Raw genomic sequence first — 21,784 nt, 5'->3', positions numbered from 1 at the left:
AGCAACTGGGAGCCTGCTCACAGTTTGGTGGAGGATGCCATCTCTGGGGCCGACATTGCCCCTTGCCTTCTGGCTCTGGCTGTCGCCCGCCTGCTTCTCTGCCTCTGGGTAGTGGGGAGGTGCCGGTCCACAGCTGGCTAGCTCTCCTCCGGTATTCACTCAGTCCTTTGTTCTGTGAGCAGGCCAGGCTGGGCCTTAGGTTAGAGCTCTTCACAGGAAAGTTCTCTCTCTCTCTTTTTTTTTCTTCTCTCTGGTTATCCCACAGTTTGGGTTGCTATTTCATGTTAGCTCCCTCAGATTGTCCTCAGGGCATTCAGGCCCAGTTCTCACCCTAAGCATGCCACCCACGCTTCCCTGTTCAGTCCCCGCTTGCTGGTGGCAGATGAGAGCATCTGGGCTACCTCTCTGCTGGGAGTTGCAGTTAGGCATGTATTCTGTGGGTTTTTTTTCTTTTCTTCCCAGTTATGTTGTCCTCTGAGATTCCAAAACTCCCCACAGACCCGCCAATGAGAGTGTTTCCTGGTGTTTGGAAACTTCTCCTCCTTCAAGACTCCCTTCCCAGGATGGTCTCCATCCCTAACTCTTTTGTCTCTCTTTTTGTCTTTTATATTTTGTCCTACCTTCTTTTAAAGAGAATGGGCTGCCTTTCTGAGGGCCTGGTGTCCTCTGGCAGTGTTCAGAAGTTGTTTTATGGAAGTTGCTCAGCATTCAAATGATCTTTTGATCTTCTGAATTTGTGGGGGAGAAAGTGGTCTCCCTGTCCTATTCCTCTGCCATCTTTGGACCGCCTCTCCAACACACATTATTTTTTAACTCTCATTATTTTTAAGCATTTGGCCAAATATATTAGAAGGGATTATCAAAACCATAGTACACAGTCATTTCAAAAGGCAAAAATCATAAAACAAATTATAGACCACAAGTGATCTTAATTTTGATCAAAAAATTTGCTTGCTAAAAAAGTAATAGCTGCATACATTTACTCAAAATCTTCACCACCTCTGAGTTTAACAAAGTAATAGAAACATTTTTTAGAGCCTTTAGTATGCTCTGGGCACTATTCTAAGAGATTTACACATATTACCTAGTTTAATTCCCAAAACAACTCTGTAAGGTAAAGAGAATTATCCTCCTCAATTTATAGATGAAAAACTGAAGCACAGAGGGTAAGTAATTCACTCAAAGGCCGTATTACTAGTAAATGATGTAGTTATTTAATTAACTTGAAACCTTACACAGATTATTGAAGAATGATTACATTTACATAGCATGCCAAGGGAAATACCTTTAAGACTATACAGATATATGCACATTAACCATGTTTTACAAGCATTAATTTTGTGCACGTGTGTCTTGAGCCAAAGCTACTCACAGATCCACTTGTTTGTAGTTTGCCTCACACTGAATCTTACTTGAGAAAAAATCTTGGTTAACCACAACAAAAAAGATAAAGCAACTATTTGTTTTATAACATTGTCATCTTACAATGTAATTCACTTGAGGTGCCTTTAGGTAACAAACTGCCAGATGTCACATAGTGTGCATGCAACAATGATGTGGCTTTCTTTTTGGTAGACCTGCTTTACCTGAATCAACTAGATTGCTAAAATCACATAAAGACTAAATTAACTACACACTTTAAAAGCAACATATACATTATACAGGGAGAAGCACAGCTATCCATATATGAAATGTTGAACAAGACATAATAAGATTTTATGGTCTCTGAACTTGGAAAAAGATTTTAGGGTCCTTGAATTTGAAATCAACTGTGTAACGGTTATGATTTCTCAGGACATGAAGACCCAAGGAGAACTTTTCTTTAAATATTCACAATTAAAAAAAAAAAGACTATGCCATATATACAGTTACCTTCTTATTTATATTTATCTGGTTAGTCCAAATAGTTTAAAGCTTTTCTTTTTGGTTTTCTTAAATTAGTATATGAGTTAATGAAAATATCAATAATTTTGCTGTTCCATCAGTATGTTCAAATTGAAACTACCTGACATTATGTATGGAAATTCTGCCTTAAGCAGTATTTTCTGCTGGTCTGGTATGTATAATCAAGGTATGCTATATCATTGTAGTTACTGTTAAAATAAAAGGGGAAATGGAAATTTTCTGGTGGTCCAGTGGTTAGGACTCCAAGCTTCCACTACAGGGGGCACAGGTTCGATCCCAGATTGGGAAAATAAGATTCCTCATCCTAAGAGAGGTAGAGAGGGATGGTTCTGAGATGCTCATACTTGCTAGCTATTCTTCCTTTTAGCATATATTAGCTGTGGTGTCTTTTGTTGGCATATACAAGTGACATGGCTATAATGCACGTCTAGCAACTAGAAATGAGAGTAATTTTCATGTGTGGCTAATAAAAATCATACTCATTACTCTGGGGTCCCACATACAATGCTTTTCCACAACATTTAGCTCATCAGCTTACGTGGACCACAGGAGATATGGACTGGAAACAGTAGGTTAGCAATGAATTATTCATAGGTGAAAGCTTTGTAAAAGAATCAATCTTCAGCCTAAGTTAGTCTGCATATTCCCAGGACTCACTATGTTTTTGTAGAAGTGTTTGTGTATAAGAGGCATTTAATAAATGTTCAGCTGCTAAAAAGGAGAACTATATAGATATCTGTTTGGTAATTAGTTCTTTCTACTTCCTGAAAATGTAAGGAAATAAATTGCTTTCATCTGGAATACGTATTTGAATCAAAATAAGAGCTGACTGAAGTGAACAAACTGATTCAGTGTTTTTAAATAGAAAGATCCAGAAAAAGGTGACGTATTTATAAAGAAGCTATTTATAAAGATGACATGTTTATTATAAGTTTCCTTACCTTGCAAACAGAAAGGACATTAACATTTATCAGTTTCTTGATGGTCTGCAAAAGAAATATTGATCATTTTATATAGATTTGATCGTGGAAGTGACCATATTATATATAAGATAGATAGATAAGAGATATATAAATAATCCAGAGATGCATTGAAAGTTTCCCCAGATACAGTATAGACCTTGGAAACTGACAGGATTTGGGGTAAAGAGGCAGCTTATATTTTACTCTCAGTATTACAGTATTTTTCAGCTAAATGCAGCAATTCATGCTAGTATACAGAATCCAAAGTATACATACAAGTGAAATCTGCAAGCAAAAAAACCACACTAAACCTAAAATAAATATATAATTTCCTCTCTGCTAACATGGAAAGAAGAAACTATTGAATCTAATATTTTCAACAATTTTTAAAAATTTACATTTTCTTTCAATAATATGTTTTCTAGTTTTTATTAAAGAATTAGACATGCATCAAGCATATAGCTTTCATTTTGGTAGAGCTAGTTTACCTGAATCCACTATATTGCTGTATATTATTAACACCATTATGGCTTTTAAATTGATGTTTAGAATCCTGATACTTAAACAGAGCTGCTTTGATGTAATCAAAATGATAATAATAAAACTGGAGCTATTATTGAACCTAGAGTTGTACAGATGAGATGATGAATATTTTCTCATTCGATCCTTCTAACAACTCTGTAAAGCTGCCTATATCATAGACAAGGGAACGGAGACTAAGGGTGGCTGGGTCATTACCTGGGGAACTCAGATAGTGAGTAGAAGGACCAGGGTATGAACCTCGGCTGTTAGACTCCAGAGCTCAGAGTCTCAACATTATACCATACTGCCTCACCCATGCCTGCACACATTCTTTCTATGACCACAATCTACAAAAAACAACTTACATTGTCCAAGTCAGGAACATCCAAAAAGTATTCCGGATACTCATATGACATTCCCACATTGTTCACTGAAATAAAACAAGATCATTAGCTAGCTACTATACATTTTGTAGATTTGACATAAAAAGATTAAAAATAATGAGACTAAGATGATACATACAATTACATAAAATGTTGCTTCTGTCTTGAGTGATCTCTCTATCCATAATCTATCTGTACAGACAGTTCAAATGTCTCCTCTTTCACTAAGCCTTTCTGTATCCAACCCCTGGCAAAAGGACTTTTTATTGGCCTCCCAATTCCATAGCCCATTGGAGTATGTGTACATTCCACCTCTGTAACACATCTGTAGATACTGCTTAACCTCTCTCTCCGTGTGTGCGTTCAGTCGTGTCTGACTCTTTGTGACCTCATGGACTGTAGCCCACCAGGCTCCTTTGTCCGTGGGATCATCCTGGCAGGAATACTGGAGTGGGTTGCCATTTCCTCCTCCAGGGGATCTTCCTGGCCTGAGGATCAAACCTGCATCTCCCATAGCTTCTACACTGGCAAGTGGATTTTTCACCTCTGAGCCACCTGGGAAGCCCAATCTCTCTTTAGATCTTCAATTTTCAGAGTACAGTAGAAAGATCAGAGGATACAGTTATATATATAGGAGACTAAAAACTTGAGTTCTACTTACAACTGTTTCAGAAAATATGCGACTTGGGATAAGTCACGCATGATATGCATCTCAGTGTCTTCACCTCTTAAATGAGAGCACGTTTTAATCATTCAACAAACATTTGCCATTCACTTGTGTGCAAGACACGTGTGAAGAACCAGAAAAACCACAAACAACAGTTTGCATCATGGAGCAAACTATCCAGTAGAAAGAGAAAGACACTAAACAAAAAGAATGAACAATTATCTCATTACAAAGTAGAGAGTGCCGTGGGGCCTGACCCAGACTTCATCTGGGAGGTGAGGGAAGGTTTGACATTCACAGAGGTTAAATAACTTGCACAAGATCATAGAGCAAAGTAAGGCTAGGATTCAAACCGAGAGTATTTGACTTCAGAGGTGTCTTAACCGCTAATTAAAGCCATCCTATGACTTCATTCCTTATTCAGCTCAGGGAAAAAAAAAGTCCATAATAATTGGATAATAAACAGAAATCTGATAGCAATGTTTAATAAAACTGTAAGGTATCAGAAAAGAAAGGTTTCAGTAGCAAAAAGACAATGAAATTCTGATCATTCTGCTCAAGTGTATAAGGAATTATGCCAGATACACCTGATAGTAGTAACATTAACTTTTTCAACAGACTAACAAAATTAGTGGCTCAAAGGAACTCAATAAAGGTTCTATATTTAGCACTGAGCCAGTCACTTGAGGCTGTGACTCTCAAGATTTTACTGGTACAATTCGGTCAGGATGGCTTGAACAAGATCACTGAAACCTGTCTGAAAAATCTGTAAGCAAAGGACAGTAGCAAAGCAAACTGTATTTAATTAAGATTCATGACCATCTGAATAGGGATGGTATCTAAACAGAAAAATAATAGCAGGTTCAAATCCATTTTTATTTTATTCAAAATGTTCTCCACCCACCAGGGATTCTAGGAATCAATTCTTTAAAGATCAGCAAAACTAGTTGAAGGTGCGGGTTTGTGTTCATTCGACTTCGCCTTAACCATCCACAAGGTTATAAAGGATGAATAACTTATTTACAGAGAAATAGCAACAACCAAAAGATCTGTTAAAAAGTTAAACTATTCTTTAGAAAGTCAGTGTAAGATTACAGGAGTCCTCAAGGAAAGGTTTTCGCCGAATTGTAATGTTCTTCGGGAAAGAAGATTCCATCACACACTGTGAACTTCATCTCTCTTCACTCTCTTATATCTAGAAAACTTTCTAGCTGTAGGTCTCTGGATCTAGAATCTAGATCTAGATTCTAGGTCTCTTTCTAGCCCATGGAAATACTAACGTTCCTTTTCAAACTGCTGAAGAAAACTGAACAGTGTTACTATAAATCTTTTACAGTCTGGGATTTGGATTTAGAAGGAAAAAAAAACCCAGGAACTTTGTAAGCAACACCATTAACTTTTGCCATCTTGCCAACATGTGTTACAAGGGCCAAAGTCAAGCTAAGGATGCCCAACCATAACTAATTAAGCAAAGAAGTGATACTCTGGGTAAGGTTGTGTCTACAACACAAAGCCTTCAGATCTAATTGAACAAAGGGAAGACATCACAGCTATCTACTCACATGGTGAAAATGTGATCATCTATTTACACAATTCTAAAAGAAAACACAGTCAACACTGAGACCTTTAATAAATGGTATTATGTATAAGGGCTATGCTTTTATAATCAAAAATAAACACAGGAAAAAAAAAAGTGTTAAAACTGGAATAGACCTTTCAGAGCACTGAGCCTGACTTTATGAGGGGAAATACATGCCAAGGTCACACTGGTAAGTGGTCCTTTACTCTTAAATCTCTTGCTATCTTATTAGTCAGACCTTTTGCTGGTGGAAGATATGCTACCTGTATTCTCTCCATAGTAAGTAATCACTGCATAGTGCTATTATTTAAGAGTTCAAGAAAAACAACTGTTGCTCTCAAATGTTATTTCCATAAACTTGCACAATGGTGAGAATCTTTTGGAAAAAGTAAACTCATTGCAATTTTATTTTGAGACGTTAGGTGGCAGCAACAACCAGACAGCAGGCAGAAAAGGCAACCAAACAAGCAGGGACTTGGAAAAGGAAGAAAACAGGCTTTGGGTAGGAGGGAAGGGTGGAAATATTTCCATTATAATTTAATCTCATTAAGAATGGGTACATGCAATACCATCTTCTTATATTACAAGATTCATTACAGGATTCGCCAAACCAAACAATGCCACAAGTTGTTCCAACATCATTCAGATAATTGAAAATCCCTTTTAAACAGTAGCGTTTTAAATTAGCATTAAATATCTGTTCATTAGTGAGTTTCCTTGAATTCCTCACATCAGGCACCAGAGGCAGATTGAAATTTTTGTTCAATGACCTGAAAAACTCTTTTAACTCATGTAACACACCATGTCTTTCAGAAAACAAGGTGTTATATGTACATGTAATCTTAGAATTCCGAGCACTACCCCGACAATCATCACAGGACCATGAACAGATAGAAACTCTTTCCCATCCATTTCTCAGTGGAATTCTAAGATTGGGAAGACCTCAACGGAAGAGATGAGGCAGACGGAGAACAGAGGTGAAGACAGGCCAAGAACAAGGACAAGGTAAGTGGAAAGAGGAGGAGGTGGTGGACCCCTGCAGAGAGGAACTGTCAGTGTGCCAGGTTCGACAGTGCGCTCTCCATGTCTGCCATCCAGAACTTTCAAAAACACCGAAACCGGAAAGCATTGTATTTTAAAGGCTCGGAAAATCCACAGAGTATTTCTGAATGTTATATAAATATTCTAAATTACACCATACTGCTGTTTAAAAATCATTTCCACCTATCATACTTTTAAAAAATGACGAGAACATACACAAGATTTGTTTCTTCTGAATTCATTTTCTGCTGCTTCTACCCTTACTGGACTTGCCATCCTTTATCAAAACCAGCTGCTGTAGAGATAATGATGTCATTAGGAAATTCAATTTCTGGCATCTGGGTTGGGCATGAGGGAGGAGCAAAGGACAATAAATTGCTAGAGAATAAAAGTCCATCTGAACGAACACAAGAATAACAGATATGGGTAACCACACACAGACCACCTTCAACCTGCTGCCTCTGCCAGATTAATCACACATAAGACATCAAGGCAGTTTAAAAACTCACTGCCTAATGATGGGGTTTCCTAATACATAACAAATAATGCAGTCTTCTCTATTTCTCTCTCATCACATCAAAGTAGAAAACATGACACTAAGTTTACATTTTGTCACATTTGTAGTTGGATACGCTAATGCAGTTCATTCATAAAAAACTGAATTTTAAAAACTGCTGCCACCTCACTTTATTGCAAAAGATACTGAACTTTTAAAAATGTAGACCCAAGTAACACCATGAGTGGAGAGAAACTTCTCTTATTTTAAGCTTTCGAACCAGGAGGGGATGGATCTCAGAGTCCAACAGACCCAGATTTGTCTGTAGCTACCAGGTCCTAATGAGATGCAGGTGATTTCACTCCAGTAAGCCTCGGTTTCCTCATCACCTTTATATATAAATTAGGCATAACAATTTAAGCATTAAATGGGATAATACACATAAAATGTTTAACCCGATGCCTGGAACATACTCTGTCCATGGAATTCTCCAGGTTACCCACCCATACTAAAGTGGGTAGCCATTCCCTTCTCCAGGAGATCTTCCCAACCCAGGGATCAAAGCCAGCTCTTCTGCATTGCAAGCAGATTCTTTACTATCTGAGCTACCAGAGAATCCCAAGTGAAACCCCTCAAAAGTGTGGCAGTGGTGGGCTTCCCTGGTAGCTTCCCCCATGGCTCAGACGGTAAAGAATTTGCCTGCAATGTAGGAGACCTGGGTTGGATCCCTGAGTCAGGAAGATACCCTGAAGGAGGGCGTGGCAATCCACTCTAGTATTCTTGCCTGGAGAATTCCATGGGCAGAGGAGCCTGGCAGCCTACAGTCCATGGGGTCACAAAGAGTTGGACACAACTCTTGTGTGAGCGACTAACACTTGGAATATACTAGTCTGTTAGTAAGTGGAGAGTAAGAGTTGTTATTGCTGTGTGGTCACTTATTCAACAAGTGTTTACTGAACTCCTATTTTGCACCCAACACTAGGGTAGGGGCTGGGGCTGCAGCACAATAGTCAAGGTCTCCGTTTTTATTGTACATAACCAGCATTGAAGTGGAAGATCCATCTAAAAGAGAGCTCTAGGCAAGAGTTAACCAGAATAACTTTACACGGATTGAATTTATCCTAACTGCTCCTGTTCCCTCTTTACTTCATTCAAGTAATCTAATCTTACAGTCTGCGGAGTTTGGAAAGTGATGCAAAGAAAATTCCTTCTTTGCCTTATTTAACATATTGCTGGAGCTAGCACATGTTCAGACTCTGACAGATGATATTTGGAACAGCAAGTAAAACATTTTGCAAACTTTACAGTTTTCCTACACTTGTGAGTAGCAATTTCTAAATAAAAGAGAGTTTACAAGGCTTTAAATCTACAGCGCTTTTACTCAGAAATTGAAAAATTAAGATTGAGTCAGAAGCAACACAACAGAACATTTTAGCTCCACTGTTTAATTACAAACTGCTACGTGATGCTCATTACAAAACCATGTAAGATTTGCCATCCATCAAGTTGGAAGAGAGAATGAGGACAGGGGATGGGAGAGGGTTGGTAGTTAAAAAGCTCAGTGAACGGGAGGAATGTGTGTCAGTTCATGAATGATGGTTCTGCTTACATTTCTGAAATCACAGATAATTGCCCAGTTTTAAGCTAAAGGTTTTGCTTTAATTAATACCACTAGTGGGTTTTGAGTAAAAGGAAATATATTTGAATTCAACCTTATTCTCACTTTAGAAATCCAATCTCGTTCAATACATCTGATGGAACTATAAGGCACTATGAAAGTGAAAGTCACTCAGTCATGTCCTACTTTTTGGGACCATATGGACTCTACCCACCAGGCTCCTCTGTCTATGGGATTCTCCAGGCACGAATACTGAAGTAGCTTGCCATTTCCTTCTCCAGGGGATCTTCCTGACCCAGGAATTGAACCGGGGCCTCCTGCATTGCAGCCAGATTCTTTACCAACTGAGCTACGAGGGAAGCCCAAAAGGCACTATACTTAGTCTAATAACGTTCCTGATGAGTCTCCTAAAAATTCCATGTACCTGTTCTGCTTGCCATGATTGGCTGCATCAGGCTTCTGCTTCATTCAGCCCAAAGGAGGGCGTTTACACCAGATCCTACTGTCTACTTGAATCTCCACTTTGCTTTCTCACAGCTTTCTCAAGTTTAACATAACTCAAAATGAAATCATCATTGTTTTCTACAGAATTGCTCCTGGTCCATGGTCTCTTGTCTTAGAGAAATAGTCCCCAGCTACTCAAGTTGACCTGAAAGTTGCTAATTAGTAATTGTATAATCCTGGACTGCTTTTGAATGACTTTGGCTACCTGATGCAAAGAACTGACTCATTGGACAAGACTGATGCTGGGAAAGACTGAAGGCAAAAGGAGAAGGGGACAAAAGAGGATGAGACAGTCAGGTAGCATCACTGACTCAGTGGACATGAATTTGCGCAAACTCCAGGAGACAGTGGAGGACAGAGTAGCCTGGCGTGCCGCAGTCCACGGGGTCACAGAGAGTCTGACACGACTTAGCGACTAAACAACAAAATAATCCTGGGCAATGCATTTAATCACTGTAAGGCTGTTTCTTGTCTGTTAAACAGGATAGAAATATTAATATCTATCTTATAGGATTGTTGGGGATTGAATGAGATTCATTAGCATGGTGCATGGCATATAAAAACCCTTTGTGAATCTCGGCAATAATAATTAAAAGCAAACTGCTGCTATTCTTGACTCCTCAGTCAGGCAAGACCTCTGATGAGGACCTCATCGGAAATTAGTCCTACTTCCATTTAAACATCTCTCCAGTCAATTCACTTCTATCCATTCCCACCGCCATCATTCTAACATAAGCCACCCTTATCTTATATTTCATTGCTGAAATAGCCTCATCTGTCTTGGCATCAATCCTTGACTCTTCTACTCAGGAGTCAGAAGGATCTAAAATGCTAGAATGGTATCAACCGCTTACAACTGTACAGTGTCTACACTGTCCTGTCAAGAAAGTCGAAACGTATCAACCTGGATTTCTAAGCCTTCTGTGGCGTTGCTTAATCTCCAGACTCTAGCAGTACAATCTGTGCTCTAGATTTACAGACCTTCTGTTAGCTCCTCCAACCTGCCAAGCACATTCACCTCAGGGTTTTTATACATCCTGTTTCTTCTACCTGGAAACATCTTTTCTTGCAGGATTAATCAGCTTTCAGGTCTCAACTTAAATATTACTTTCTCGGAGAGATCCTCTCTGACACTCTTAGCCTTCTCGGCAATTTACTCTTTCATTACATGAAACATATTCCTAATTACTTGCTCAGTGTCTGTCTTCCATGAAAGCAAAAACAGTATCAGTTTTGCTTATTGCTATCTCTCCGCAATTTTACCTGTTGAATGAGTTGGGGCACAACTATCAACACACAGGAAGGGACTTCCCTGATGACACAGTGGATGGGACTCCGCCTGCCAATGCAGGAGACAAGGGTCCAATCCCGGGTCCAGAGGCCTCCACATGACATGGAGTAACCAAATCTGTGAGCCACAACTACCGAGCCCACGTGCTACAGCGACGGAAGCCTGCGCACCGAGAGCCTGGGCTCTGCATAAGGAGACGCCACCGCCAGGAACAGCATGGCAGCAAAGAGGAGAAGCCCCTGCTCACCGCAACTGGAGAAAGTGTGCACACAGCAACAAAAAGACCCAGTGCGGCCCAAAATAACTAACTAAATAAAATTATTTTTAAAAAATAGGATCTGCCTGTAGCAGGGGGACAGGGAGTGTAGGGTGGGAGAGGAAAACAAACAATTAAAAAAGGAAAAAGGCTGTATTATGAAGAATTCTGTATGATATAGTTTGCCTGGTCCTTGTCCCAGACTCCTGAATGGAAATGTCTAAACCCTTGGAATGTCTTTGTTATTCATGGCGGGACCTTTGGATCATATCTGAGTTTAAGCTAACGAGACAAAAAACCTGGGGTTAGCCACTGGTGACTAGAGTTGGGGCTTTTAGCCAGCCCCACCTGTGGAAAAGGGATGGGGGCTGGAAATTGAGTTGAATCACTTGGCCAAAGGTTTGATTAGTCATGCCTAAATAATGAAACCCCAATAAAAACTCTGGACCCTGAGCTCGATGGAGCTTCCCGGTGGGTGAACACACCGACGTGTGGAAAGGGTGATGAGTCCTGACCCCACAAGGCCAGGGCACAGAAACTCTGCGTCCGGACCCCTCTCGGACTTACCCTTTGTGTCTCTTCGTGTGGCTGCTCCTGATTTGTATCCTTCACAAGAAAACTGTAATTTTAAGTACAGCAAGTTGCTGCACCTGAAAGGGTCATGGGAAACCACACATTTGTGGCCAGTTGGTCAGAAGTGCAGGTGGCCTGGGGACCTTCAAACTTACAGCTCGTGTCTGAAGCGAGCGCAGTCTATTTGGGGTCTGTGTCACTGTACCTGTGGGGTCTACACTAACTCTGGTGGTTTGGGACAGAACCTGAATGTATTAGAAAAGAGAAGTTTTGGGAATGTCCCAAACTCCAAGAAGGCATGAAAATTATATCCTGGCGTAATAGAGTAAATTCACCCTCTCTACTAACTACCATCCTACCATGCTCCTCTAATCCTTTCTTGCATACTAAAACAACAGCCTCTGTCCTTTCTTGAGCCAGAGTCATTTTATACCTGGGCTACAGGGCAAGGGGAAAAAAAAAAAGGGAAAAGAAAGAAGGGTGTTTCCAGACATTCAAAGTTTATCACTGGTGCTCTCTCAACTAACCTTATCTTGCCCTTCTATTTTTCGTCCCCTCTCTAGGCACCCTTGGGTTTCCCTGGTAGCTCCATCAGTAAGAATCCACCTGCAAGTCAGGAGACCCAGGTTTGACCCCTGGGTTGGAAAGATCCCCTGGAGAACAAAATGGCAACCCACTCCAGTATTCTTGCCTGGGAAATCCCATGGACAGAAGAGCCTGGTGGGCTACGGTCCATGGGGTCATAAGACCTGGACACGACTTGGCAACTAAATCACCACCACCACCTAAGCACCCCCACTATTCATCAGCCTACCACTACAGATAGCTCTTTAAGCCTCGATACTTCATTTCAAAATGATTTCTCCACATCTTCCATTAACTGAAATAGTCATTCCTCAAGGTGACTGATCCAGCAAGTAGGCAGTAAACTGAATACACTAATACCAATAAGATGTAAATGAAGATGTCACTGCTCTTCCTGAGACATTTACATTTCAAAAGAAGGCACTTTAACACTAATTTCTAAATAGTAAAGTTCCTGAGAATGGCAAGAAGATCATCTGTAGCTTTACATATTTTAAAACCCTCTGAAAAAGCAGCAAGACTCTTCTACTTGTAATTTCCTTCATCAACTGGGACTGAGAAGCCACATAATAACTTCCCAAAGTGCTTAAGATTTCTCCCCTCCCAGGGTTCCTAGAAAAGTTTTCCTCAGCCCAGTTCCTACCGCCCTATAGTCCCCACTCTCAGCCATCTGTTTCCTTTTCCTCTGACACTTTGGGGACTGAACTATAACGAAGCCTTCTAGAGATCTCAACCAAACTAATTCCCTGGGAGTTTGCCATTTTGAAGCTAATTGGTCCTTTCCCCCAAGTAGCTAATAATATTTTTGGTCTTTTGTTAAGAAGCTTTGAAAATTAAATATAAACAGTTACAGTTACAGGACTGATCTTAACTATTAATCTCTGCTCAAACTATCTTTTAAGATACTTAATTCCCAACACTCAGCTATTTTCCATCCCAGAACAAATACTAAGTTGTAGGGGGAAAAACAGAACACAAATGCTTCTGATGTTTTTCCCATAATCCATAAGGCTGTATAGGTAAGGATAATCAAGAGAAATTTTGCATTCAGCTGAGAAGGGAAAATACCAATTAAAAAATGACCCACCAAATACATTAATAGGACAATTATTTATTTATGAAGGGCACAGGAAGAAAGGAGAATAATGTCTATCTCAGATTTTGCAATCAACTGACTTTTATTGTCTATATATACTGTTGTTATTTAAAAGATGCCTCTTAATATAAGTATGGGCACTGTTTAGAGACAGAAAAAAGTTGATGGGTAATCAACAGGTCTAAGACCCTAAGCCATTACAGATCGACACCCGGCACCAACAGATTTTCTGGACGCTACAAGTTACATAAATTATGGCCTATGGGTGGAAAGGACCTTCACAGCACTCGGCATAGGGAAACTCTTGGTCCAGGATGCATGAAAAGCTTGAAAAAAGCTATGGTTGATTTTTTTTTTAATGAATGACAAACTAAGCATCTTTTTCCAGAAGGACCTTTCTATTTTTGCCTCTAGAATAAAGAATGCCACTATTTAAAAGTTAAAAAAAAGTCAGAGTGGAATTTGAAACAAGTGTTGTCTGTGGCATACTCCAAAACCAAGCCTACTCCCCTGGCCCTGGTAGAACACGCCGTCTGTGATGTAGTGCATGTCCTCCAACCAATCTGGAACACACACGAGAGTCCCTCTTGAGCAATCGACTGAGCATTGTAACAGTGACATTCTGTTAACCAATTGTTTGCTCACTGAAAGCAGGACTGATGTCATTTTCTCTAAATAGCTGGAGTTTGTTTTTAAGTTTTCTTAAATCTGTGTTTCTTGGCCTTTGCCTGAGAAGACAGGAGATGTTTGCTTATTTTACACAAAAGAGTAAAGAGTTCATCATCTCAACCTTACACATTTGCAGTCTGATCAAGTTATGGTGAACTTTCAGTACGAATTCACAGAATTCCTGGCCATTTTTTCCCCACTTATCTTATCGAAAAATTAATATTTCTTTCCTAACACATAGCATTTTCTATTGCAATTCTGAAAACAGAAATTCTCTATTAAGCACTGACTATGCTTTTAGTGGTCAATGCTATTCAAACAAATGGAATATACCTTGGTGATTTTTATTTCTTTTTATCATTACTGGTTTCATTAAAATTTCTTCAGCAGAAAAAAAAATCTTTCTTATGACTTAATATGGGTTGATTGCTAAATCTTACTAGAAATCAATGTATATGCTTGTTATTTTAGGTAATATTATAAAGGTAAGACTGACGTTAAGCAGAGGAGGAAGGAGGATAAATTATTTTACCCTTCTTAGACAGAGGTGGGGGTATAATGGGATCTGGACTGGGGTGGGGGAAGAGGGAAGAAACTGAAGGGGCTATATGTTCAGGTAATAATAATAATATAAAAAATCAACACCAGACCCCTCCCACAAGTTCTAGATGGTTACACCCACACTAGAGAAAGAACTATAAGATTTAGGTTGAAATATGACCTAGTAGTAAGATAAAATTTAGCTCATAAGGACATTTTAATATTTTCCACAAAAATCTTGGCAAATTAAAATTACAATGCAATATATCTGCTAATAAATGTCAATAATAATTATACAAAGCTTATGATTAAGGAGATAGTTCTGACAGAGTAGGAAGAAAACAAACTGTATAGCCAATTAATAGTATAATGAATGTGAAAGTGCTGCTATAAACTTTAAAGGAGCATTAGCTCTAATTATTTTTATTATTGAGCTGTAACCAACCTAGAACTGAAAACTTAAGTTGTCTGTGTATGTGTGTGGGGGCCCAAATAAGTATTCAACCAAATCGTTTAATTACAGTATAACTTCAAGGCCACACTGTTAAGATTTTAACCTCAACCTCAGCACTGCTGAGATTTCAGCGTGATCACCCTTTGTGGAGGGAGTCTATCTGAGCACTTGAGCACATTTACCATCACTCCTTCCCACCCTGCACAGGGGCCAACAGAGCTTCCTCCTCTCTCCTCAATTAGTGACAACCAGAAATGTGTCTGGATATTGCCAGACACTGCAAAACTGCCCAGGTTAAAAGCCATGTCAAAGCGTAAGAAAAACCTCACAGTTATATTTATGGCTCTCCCACACAAACTGAGAATGAGAGAGAGCCAAGATGAACTGGAGACAGATGTCTATCACTAGGCATGTGTGTGGCTCAGATGGTAAAGAATCTGCGTGCAATGCAGGAAACCAGGGTTCGATCCCTGCATCAGGAAGATCCCCTGGAGAGGAAGGAATGGCTACCCACTCCAGTGTTCTGGCCTGGAGAACTCCATGGATAGAGAAGCCTGGCAGGCTAGAGTCCACCGGGTCACAAAGAGTCAGACACTACTGAGCAACTAACACTTTCACTAGGTATGGGTGGTTACCGAACATTTAAAATGTAGCTAGTCTGAATTGAGAGAATGTTATAAATGTAAAACACACCCTATGACTTGAAGACTTGGTATGAGAAAAAGAATATAAAATGTTTCCGAAAGTGTTATGTGGATTACTTGGTAAAGTGATAATACTTTGGAAACAGTGGGTTAAAATAAAATACATTACTAAAATTAGTTTCATTTGTTCCTTTTCATTTATTAAAAATGTAGCTATAAGACAGGTTAAAATCACATACCTGGCTTGCATTATATTTCCAGTGGACAGTGCTGAACTTGTGCAAAAAACTACCCCTCCTCCACACTAGTTCCAGGCAGCCCGTGATGACACAGAGCTCTGTCCCGGTTTTCCTCTTTACTTTCTCTCCATTCTCCTTGGATTAGCTCCAGTCTCCTTTCTCCAATGAGACAACTACTCGGAGATGACTGACCTCTAAGCTCTCTCTCTAGTTCAGAGCTCTACTGAAAACTAGACCCATATGTCCAACTACCAACTTGGCAACCCCACCTGGTGGGGAGGGGATGAATTGGGAGATTGGGATCGACATAAATACACTTCTGTTGTGGTGGTTTTGTTGCTAAACTGTATCTGACTCTTTTGCCACCCAATGGACTGTAGCCCGCCAGGCTCCTCCATCCATGGGATTTCCCAGGCAAGAATACTGGAGTGGGTTGCCGTTTCCTTCTCCAGGGGATCTTCCTGACCCAGGGATCGAACCCTGGGTTGGCACTGGCAGGTAATCTCCTGCACTGGCAGACGTATTTTTTACCACTGAGCCATCAGGGAAGCCCATATATACAGTACTATACGTAAAAGAGACAACTAATGAGAACCTACTGTATACCGCGGGGAACTCTACTCAGTGCTCTGTGATGACCTAAGTGGGAAGGAAATCCAAAACAGAGGAGATACACGTATACATATAGCCGAGTCACTGCGCTGTACAGTAGAAACTAACACAGTATTGTAAAGCAACTATACTCAAAAAAAAATAATAATAATTAAAAAAGAACCCATTTGGGCATCCTAGAAGAACCCCAAACTTAAACGATCCTCATTCCCAAAAAGCTTCCCTTTCTAGGATTCCCCATTTTATTAGATGGTATTACCGACACAGATGTTCAAGCCAGAAACCTGAAGGTCATCAAGAGTTCTCTTGCGTCGCTCACATGTAGAGTCCTGCTTCCTCGTCTCCCTTCCTATTTCTGGAATCGTCCTTTTTCCTACCCTACCGGCGAGGCCAAGTCACCGTTATTATTTCCCATATCGACTCTCCCATTCCTTTTATCCTCTTCATTACACCCTGCCCTCCCTGTCTCAACACTTATCCCATAGATAACTATTTTTGATCAGGGTCGTCTTTCCATTCAGAACATCATACTACATAAAGCTAGGCGCTTTCTTGTTCACTGTTGTATCTCCAGTTCACTGACTGGTGAATGAATAAAGAAGGGTGGAAACTGCTGACTCGCAGGCTGCAATTTACTAACGGGCTGGACTACAAAAGCAGTGGTTCCATTAGCATACGTGGCCCAGGAAAATATCAATTCTTATGTCTAAATATTAATGCTTATGTACTGACACAAGTCCTAGGATTCTGGAAGTGGGTACCCTGTACCTCATCCTTCATAGATCTGCCTATTGTGCCTAAACTCACGCTGTAGGGTTTCTATATCTGGGTCAGGAAAGAACAGCTGAAGAAAGCCTTGTATAACACTCCAGCCCTAAAGGAAATCAACCCTGAACATTCACTGGAAGGACTGATGCTGAAGCTCCAATACTTTGTCCACCTGATGTGAACAGCTGACTCACTGGAAAAGACCCTGATGCTGGGAAAGACTGAAGGTGGGAGGAGAAGGGGCTGATAGAGGATGAGATGGTTAGAGGGCATCAACTCAATGGACATGAGTCTGAGCAAACTCCAGGAGAGAGTGAAGGACAGAGAAGCTTGGCATGCTGCAGTTCACGGGGCTGCAGAGTCAGCTACGACTGGGCGACTGAACTGTGTAGAGCGCAGTCGTGCAGTATCTTTATTTTAAGCCCGAGATGTCCGGAAGCAAGCTTAAAGCAGCAGTGACATGGCTGGTAGGTACATCACTGCTGAAAAGTACAATAGTACTTTTAGTACACTACTGAAAAGTTCAAAAGTACAACAGTACTCAATAGTGCTTTTCAAGGTACTGTGTAAGATTAAAAACATGTTCTCTGGTTTTTGTGCTTGCTTGTTTTTTGCGTGTCATTTGTGTGAAAAATATTATAAACCTATTACAGTACAGTATTATATAGCCAGCTGTGTTAGCTGGGACCTAGGCTAACTTTGGTGGACTTACTAACTGGACTTAGGAACACGCTCTCAGAATGGAACTCGTTTTTAGGTAGGGGATTTACTGTAGTGGCTAAAACCCAGGTGCAGTTCTCAGCCTCTGTGTGACCTCAGGCAAGTCATTCATCTGAGTCAAGTCTTCTCGACTGGGGTGATAGCTCCCCTCAGTGGGCAAAAATTGTTTCGGGGGCGTGGTGTGAGCGCTTAACCTTTCTGTATATAAAGCACAGGTATAGCTTTTGTAAACAAGATACACAGGGTATCTGTGGTACTAAAATTTCATGGGCGGGAAGACTAGTGGAAAATAATGTCGAAAAAGACTACTTGTTGGGGAGAGGGTAATACTGAACAAAGGCTAAGAAATACCCCTCTAAGCCTTTATTTCCTCAACTACAAAAGTGGGTCAGCATCACCTGCTGTAAAAGATTATAATAATATAGCTATATTTAAATACATACCGAGAGAATGAAAGAGTGGAAATAAAGCAGGCCAAGAAAACAACCTAAATTGTAGTCGTCATTAAAACACAACATAAAACATAAAGATTCACACATATATAAATTAATATCATCTAATGATCATTTGTATTAACAAGACAATTTTCTTTTCACTAGTTAGGCCACCAGTTGAACACCTAACATTCAAAATGAAAACAGTACTAATCAACAGATGCAAGAAGAATCTATAAATGTGACAGAGATACAAACCTAAAATACCAATCTCAAGACCTGCCAAGCTTGTTTTAATTTTGTCATAAATATCTTCTAACGTAAAGTCAACGGCAACGGTCTTTGTTTCCACTTTGAATTTTTCTCCTAGGGGAAAAAAAAACACAAATGGAGAGAGGAAAATTAATATATGGCAAATAAGATTCAAGCATTTGATGACATTACTTTTTCAAACACTTTCCCCACCCCAATTTGAGATAAAATTTAGACCAGGATAATTTTAAGCAATCATGAGATCATCTAAGAGATGCTATAGAATCAGGACAATAGTTCTGAAACAAAAATTCCAGTGTTATCACAGAGTTGCCTGAATGTTCCTTAATCAGTTCTCCTATAAATCAATAATGATGACTTTTTAGATCCTTAGATACAAACTAGAAAACATGGTTCATATCATCATGCTATATACTCTTTAAGTATCTCTGGCTTTATGATTTTAATTGTAAATGGATAACTTCATTCTTTCTGGAAGAAGTCTCTATGTCACAAAATATTGTAAAGTGTGATCTATTAAAACAAAAATATCCATATTATTAATCTGGAAATAAAAAGAATATGATATTAGAATTTGGAAACTTGGTTAATAATAAATAGTCACTACATTTAAAAAGCCCACAAAAAATGCACAGTAATGGAGCCATACAGTGACACAAGAAAGACCTGTGTTCCACTTTGCACAGGACTATTAAGGTCTAAACAGAGCTAAGGGAGATAACACACTGAGAAGTGAGGCGCTGGAGAAAGCATATTCATGAGAAGGAACATGTCATGTTGATTTCTGCCTTCACCAGTGAGCTGCTCTGAGAACACGGCATCAACGGTGAGGTTACTGAGACATGGGTACCAATTTCACTTTCACACTTATTTGCTAAATGACTTTGAGCAAGTCTATGGGCCTCTGCACCCTCTTCTGAAAATGAAGGTCAGTTCAGTTCAGTTCAGTCGCTAAGTCATGTCCGACTCTTTGAGACCCAATGAATCACAGCACACCAGGCCTCCCTGTCCATCACCAACTCCCGGAGTTCACTCAGACTCACACCCATCGAGTCGGTGATGCCATCCAGCCATCTCATCCTCTGTCATCCCCTTCTCCTCCTGCCCCCAATCCCTTCCAGCATCAGAGTCTTTTCCAATGAGTCAACTCTTCGCATCAGGTGGCCAAAGTACTGGAGTTTCAGATTTAGTATCATTCCTTCCAAAGAAATCCCAGGGCTGATCTCCTTCAGATGGACTGGCTGAATCTCCTTGCAGTCCAAGGGACTCTCAAGAGTCTTCTCCAACACCACAGTTCAAAAGCATCAATTCTTCGGTGCTCAGCTTTCTTCACAGTCCAACTCTCACATCCATACATGACTACTGGAAAAACCATAGCCTTGACTAGACGGAACTTTGCTGGCAAAGTAATGTCTCTGCTTTTGAATATGCTGTCTAGGTTGGTCATAACTTTCCTTCCAAGGAGTAAGCGTCTTTTAATTTCATGGCTGCAGTCACCATCTGCAGTAATTCTGGAGCCCAAAAAACTAAAGTCTGACACTGTTTCCACTGTTTCCCCATCTACTTCCCATGAAGTGATAGGACCAGATGCCATCATCTTAGTTTTCTGAATGTTGAGCTTTAAGCTAACTTGTTCACTCTCCTCTTTCACTTTCATCAAGAGGCTTTTTAGAAGGTACTAATACTCATTAGTACTATCAACACAAAGGTACCAAAATATTACCAACACTACTATGTACTGGCATACAGGAGGCAGTCCATAAAGTCTCTAAGAATGTTTATTCTTTGGAACTGGATAAGAATTCAAAGAATTAACTTAAAAACCCTACTTCCAAAAATAAAATGTTCTTCCTTTGAAGTCAATGCCGGCTCATCACAGAATATACAGTATTAATCCACAGAGATTTCTGTTCTTGCCCTAAAAGGATTTATGTCTGAAACTAAAACAGCTGATTCACAACAGATTTATTCTTAGTTAGACTCAATGAAAAGTTATCAACTCTAGATAGGAATCTATGAATAAACTAGACAGGATAAAAATTGACCTGGAAAACACCTTATTTAGTGTTCAAGGTACACCTATAATTTGAATATAAATTAGTTATGACATGTGTTCATGTAATGGACAGCCAGATACAGGGTTTTCCCCCATAGCTGGTCTAACATGTCTTATCACAAATGGTTCACAGAATTTACCGCAAGTAAGTAAAGAACTCTTGCCTTTATTAGAGCCACCAATTCACAAGAAAAAAAGACTAAAATCAAAAGGCTGAAGGAAACCTTTTATTGAAAGTAAAACTTTATTCCAGAGGTAAAATAAGATAAAATTTATCTATTTATTTAAGAAAAGCAAAGTCTGTTTCCACACTACCACTATATGCTGACATTTAGAAAAATTTCTCTCTAGTAATAAAAGCCACCTAACAGCCACTGAATCAAATTTACTTTTAGATCTCAGAAGATTTGGTGAAAGTACTTACATGGCACAGCCTTATATACATATGGCATAAGTAAGTTTTAAGTTTTCTTATGTCGTCACATTAGGATAAATAAAATGGCTTTTGATGCAAGTTTTTCCAGATACATAAAACTTTGAACTTATACCTGAATTTCTCTCAATCCTACTCTAGTCCAGTTAACACTGTTTTCTTTCTCTTAACTTTTCTCCACTGCCCCTGTTGTGGGCTTTTCTTCTTTTTAAAACATAGGTCAGATGCTGTCACTTCCCTCCTTGCAAACCTCCAAAGGGTGCCATCTCACAGACAGTAACAAAGTCTTCAGCATCAGCCTGATACCAAACTCATCTTTACCCACCTACTCTCCGGTCACTCCTCAGCCTTGGTCACAGGGGTCCTGGCAGTTCTGTAGACACAGAATCTTTTCCAAATACACTCAAGGCTTTTGCACTTTCTATGCCCTCTGTCTGGAATGCTCTTCCAGATCCCGCATCTGT

General features: G+C 39.7%; 1 protein-coding gene across 1 annotated transcript in view; it reads right to left on the bottom strand.

Annotated features, from left to right (window-relative positions):
• Nucleotides 1–21,784, bottom strand: part of HSD17B12 (hydroxysteroid 17-beta dehydrogenase 12) — a 168,700-nt gene that overhangs the window by 45,233 nt on the left and 101,683 nt on the right. Inside the window, exons 4-6 of the mRNA XM_068988508.1 lie at nucleotides 18,817–18,924; nucleotides 3,755–3,819; nucleotides 2,847–2,891 (exon numbers count right to left, since the gene is read on the bottom strand). Of these exons, the coding sequence (XP_068844609.1) occupies nucleotides 2,847–2,891; nucleotides 3,755–3,819; nucleotides 18,817–18,924 (218 nt within the window). The remainder of the gene's footprint in view (nucleotides 1–2,846; nucleotides 2,892–3,754; nucleotides 3,820–18,816; nucleotides 18,925–21,784) is intronic.

This window comes from Capricornis sumatraensis, chromosome 16 (assembly GCF_032405125.1).
Source record: "Capricornis sumatraensis isolate serow.1 chromosome 16, serow.2, whole genome shotgun sequence".
NCBI classification, from domain to species: domain Eukaryota; kingdom Metazoa; phylum Chordata; class Mammalia; order Artiodactyla; family Bovidae; genus Capricornis; species Capricornis sumatraensis.
This window is presented reverse-complemented; position numbering and strand designations above follow the sequence as displayed.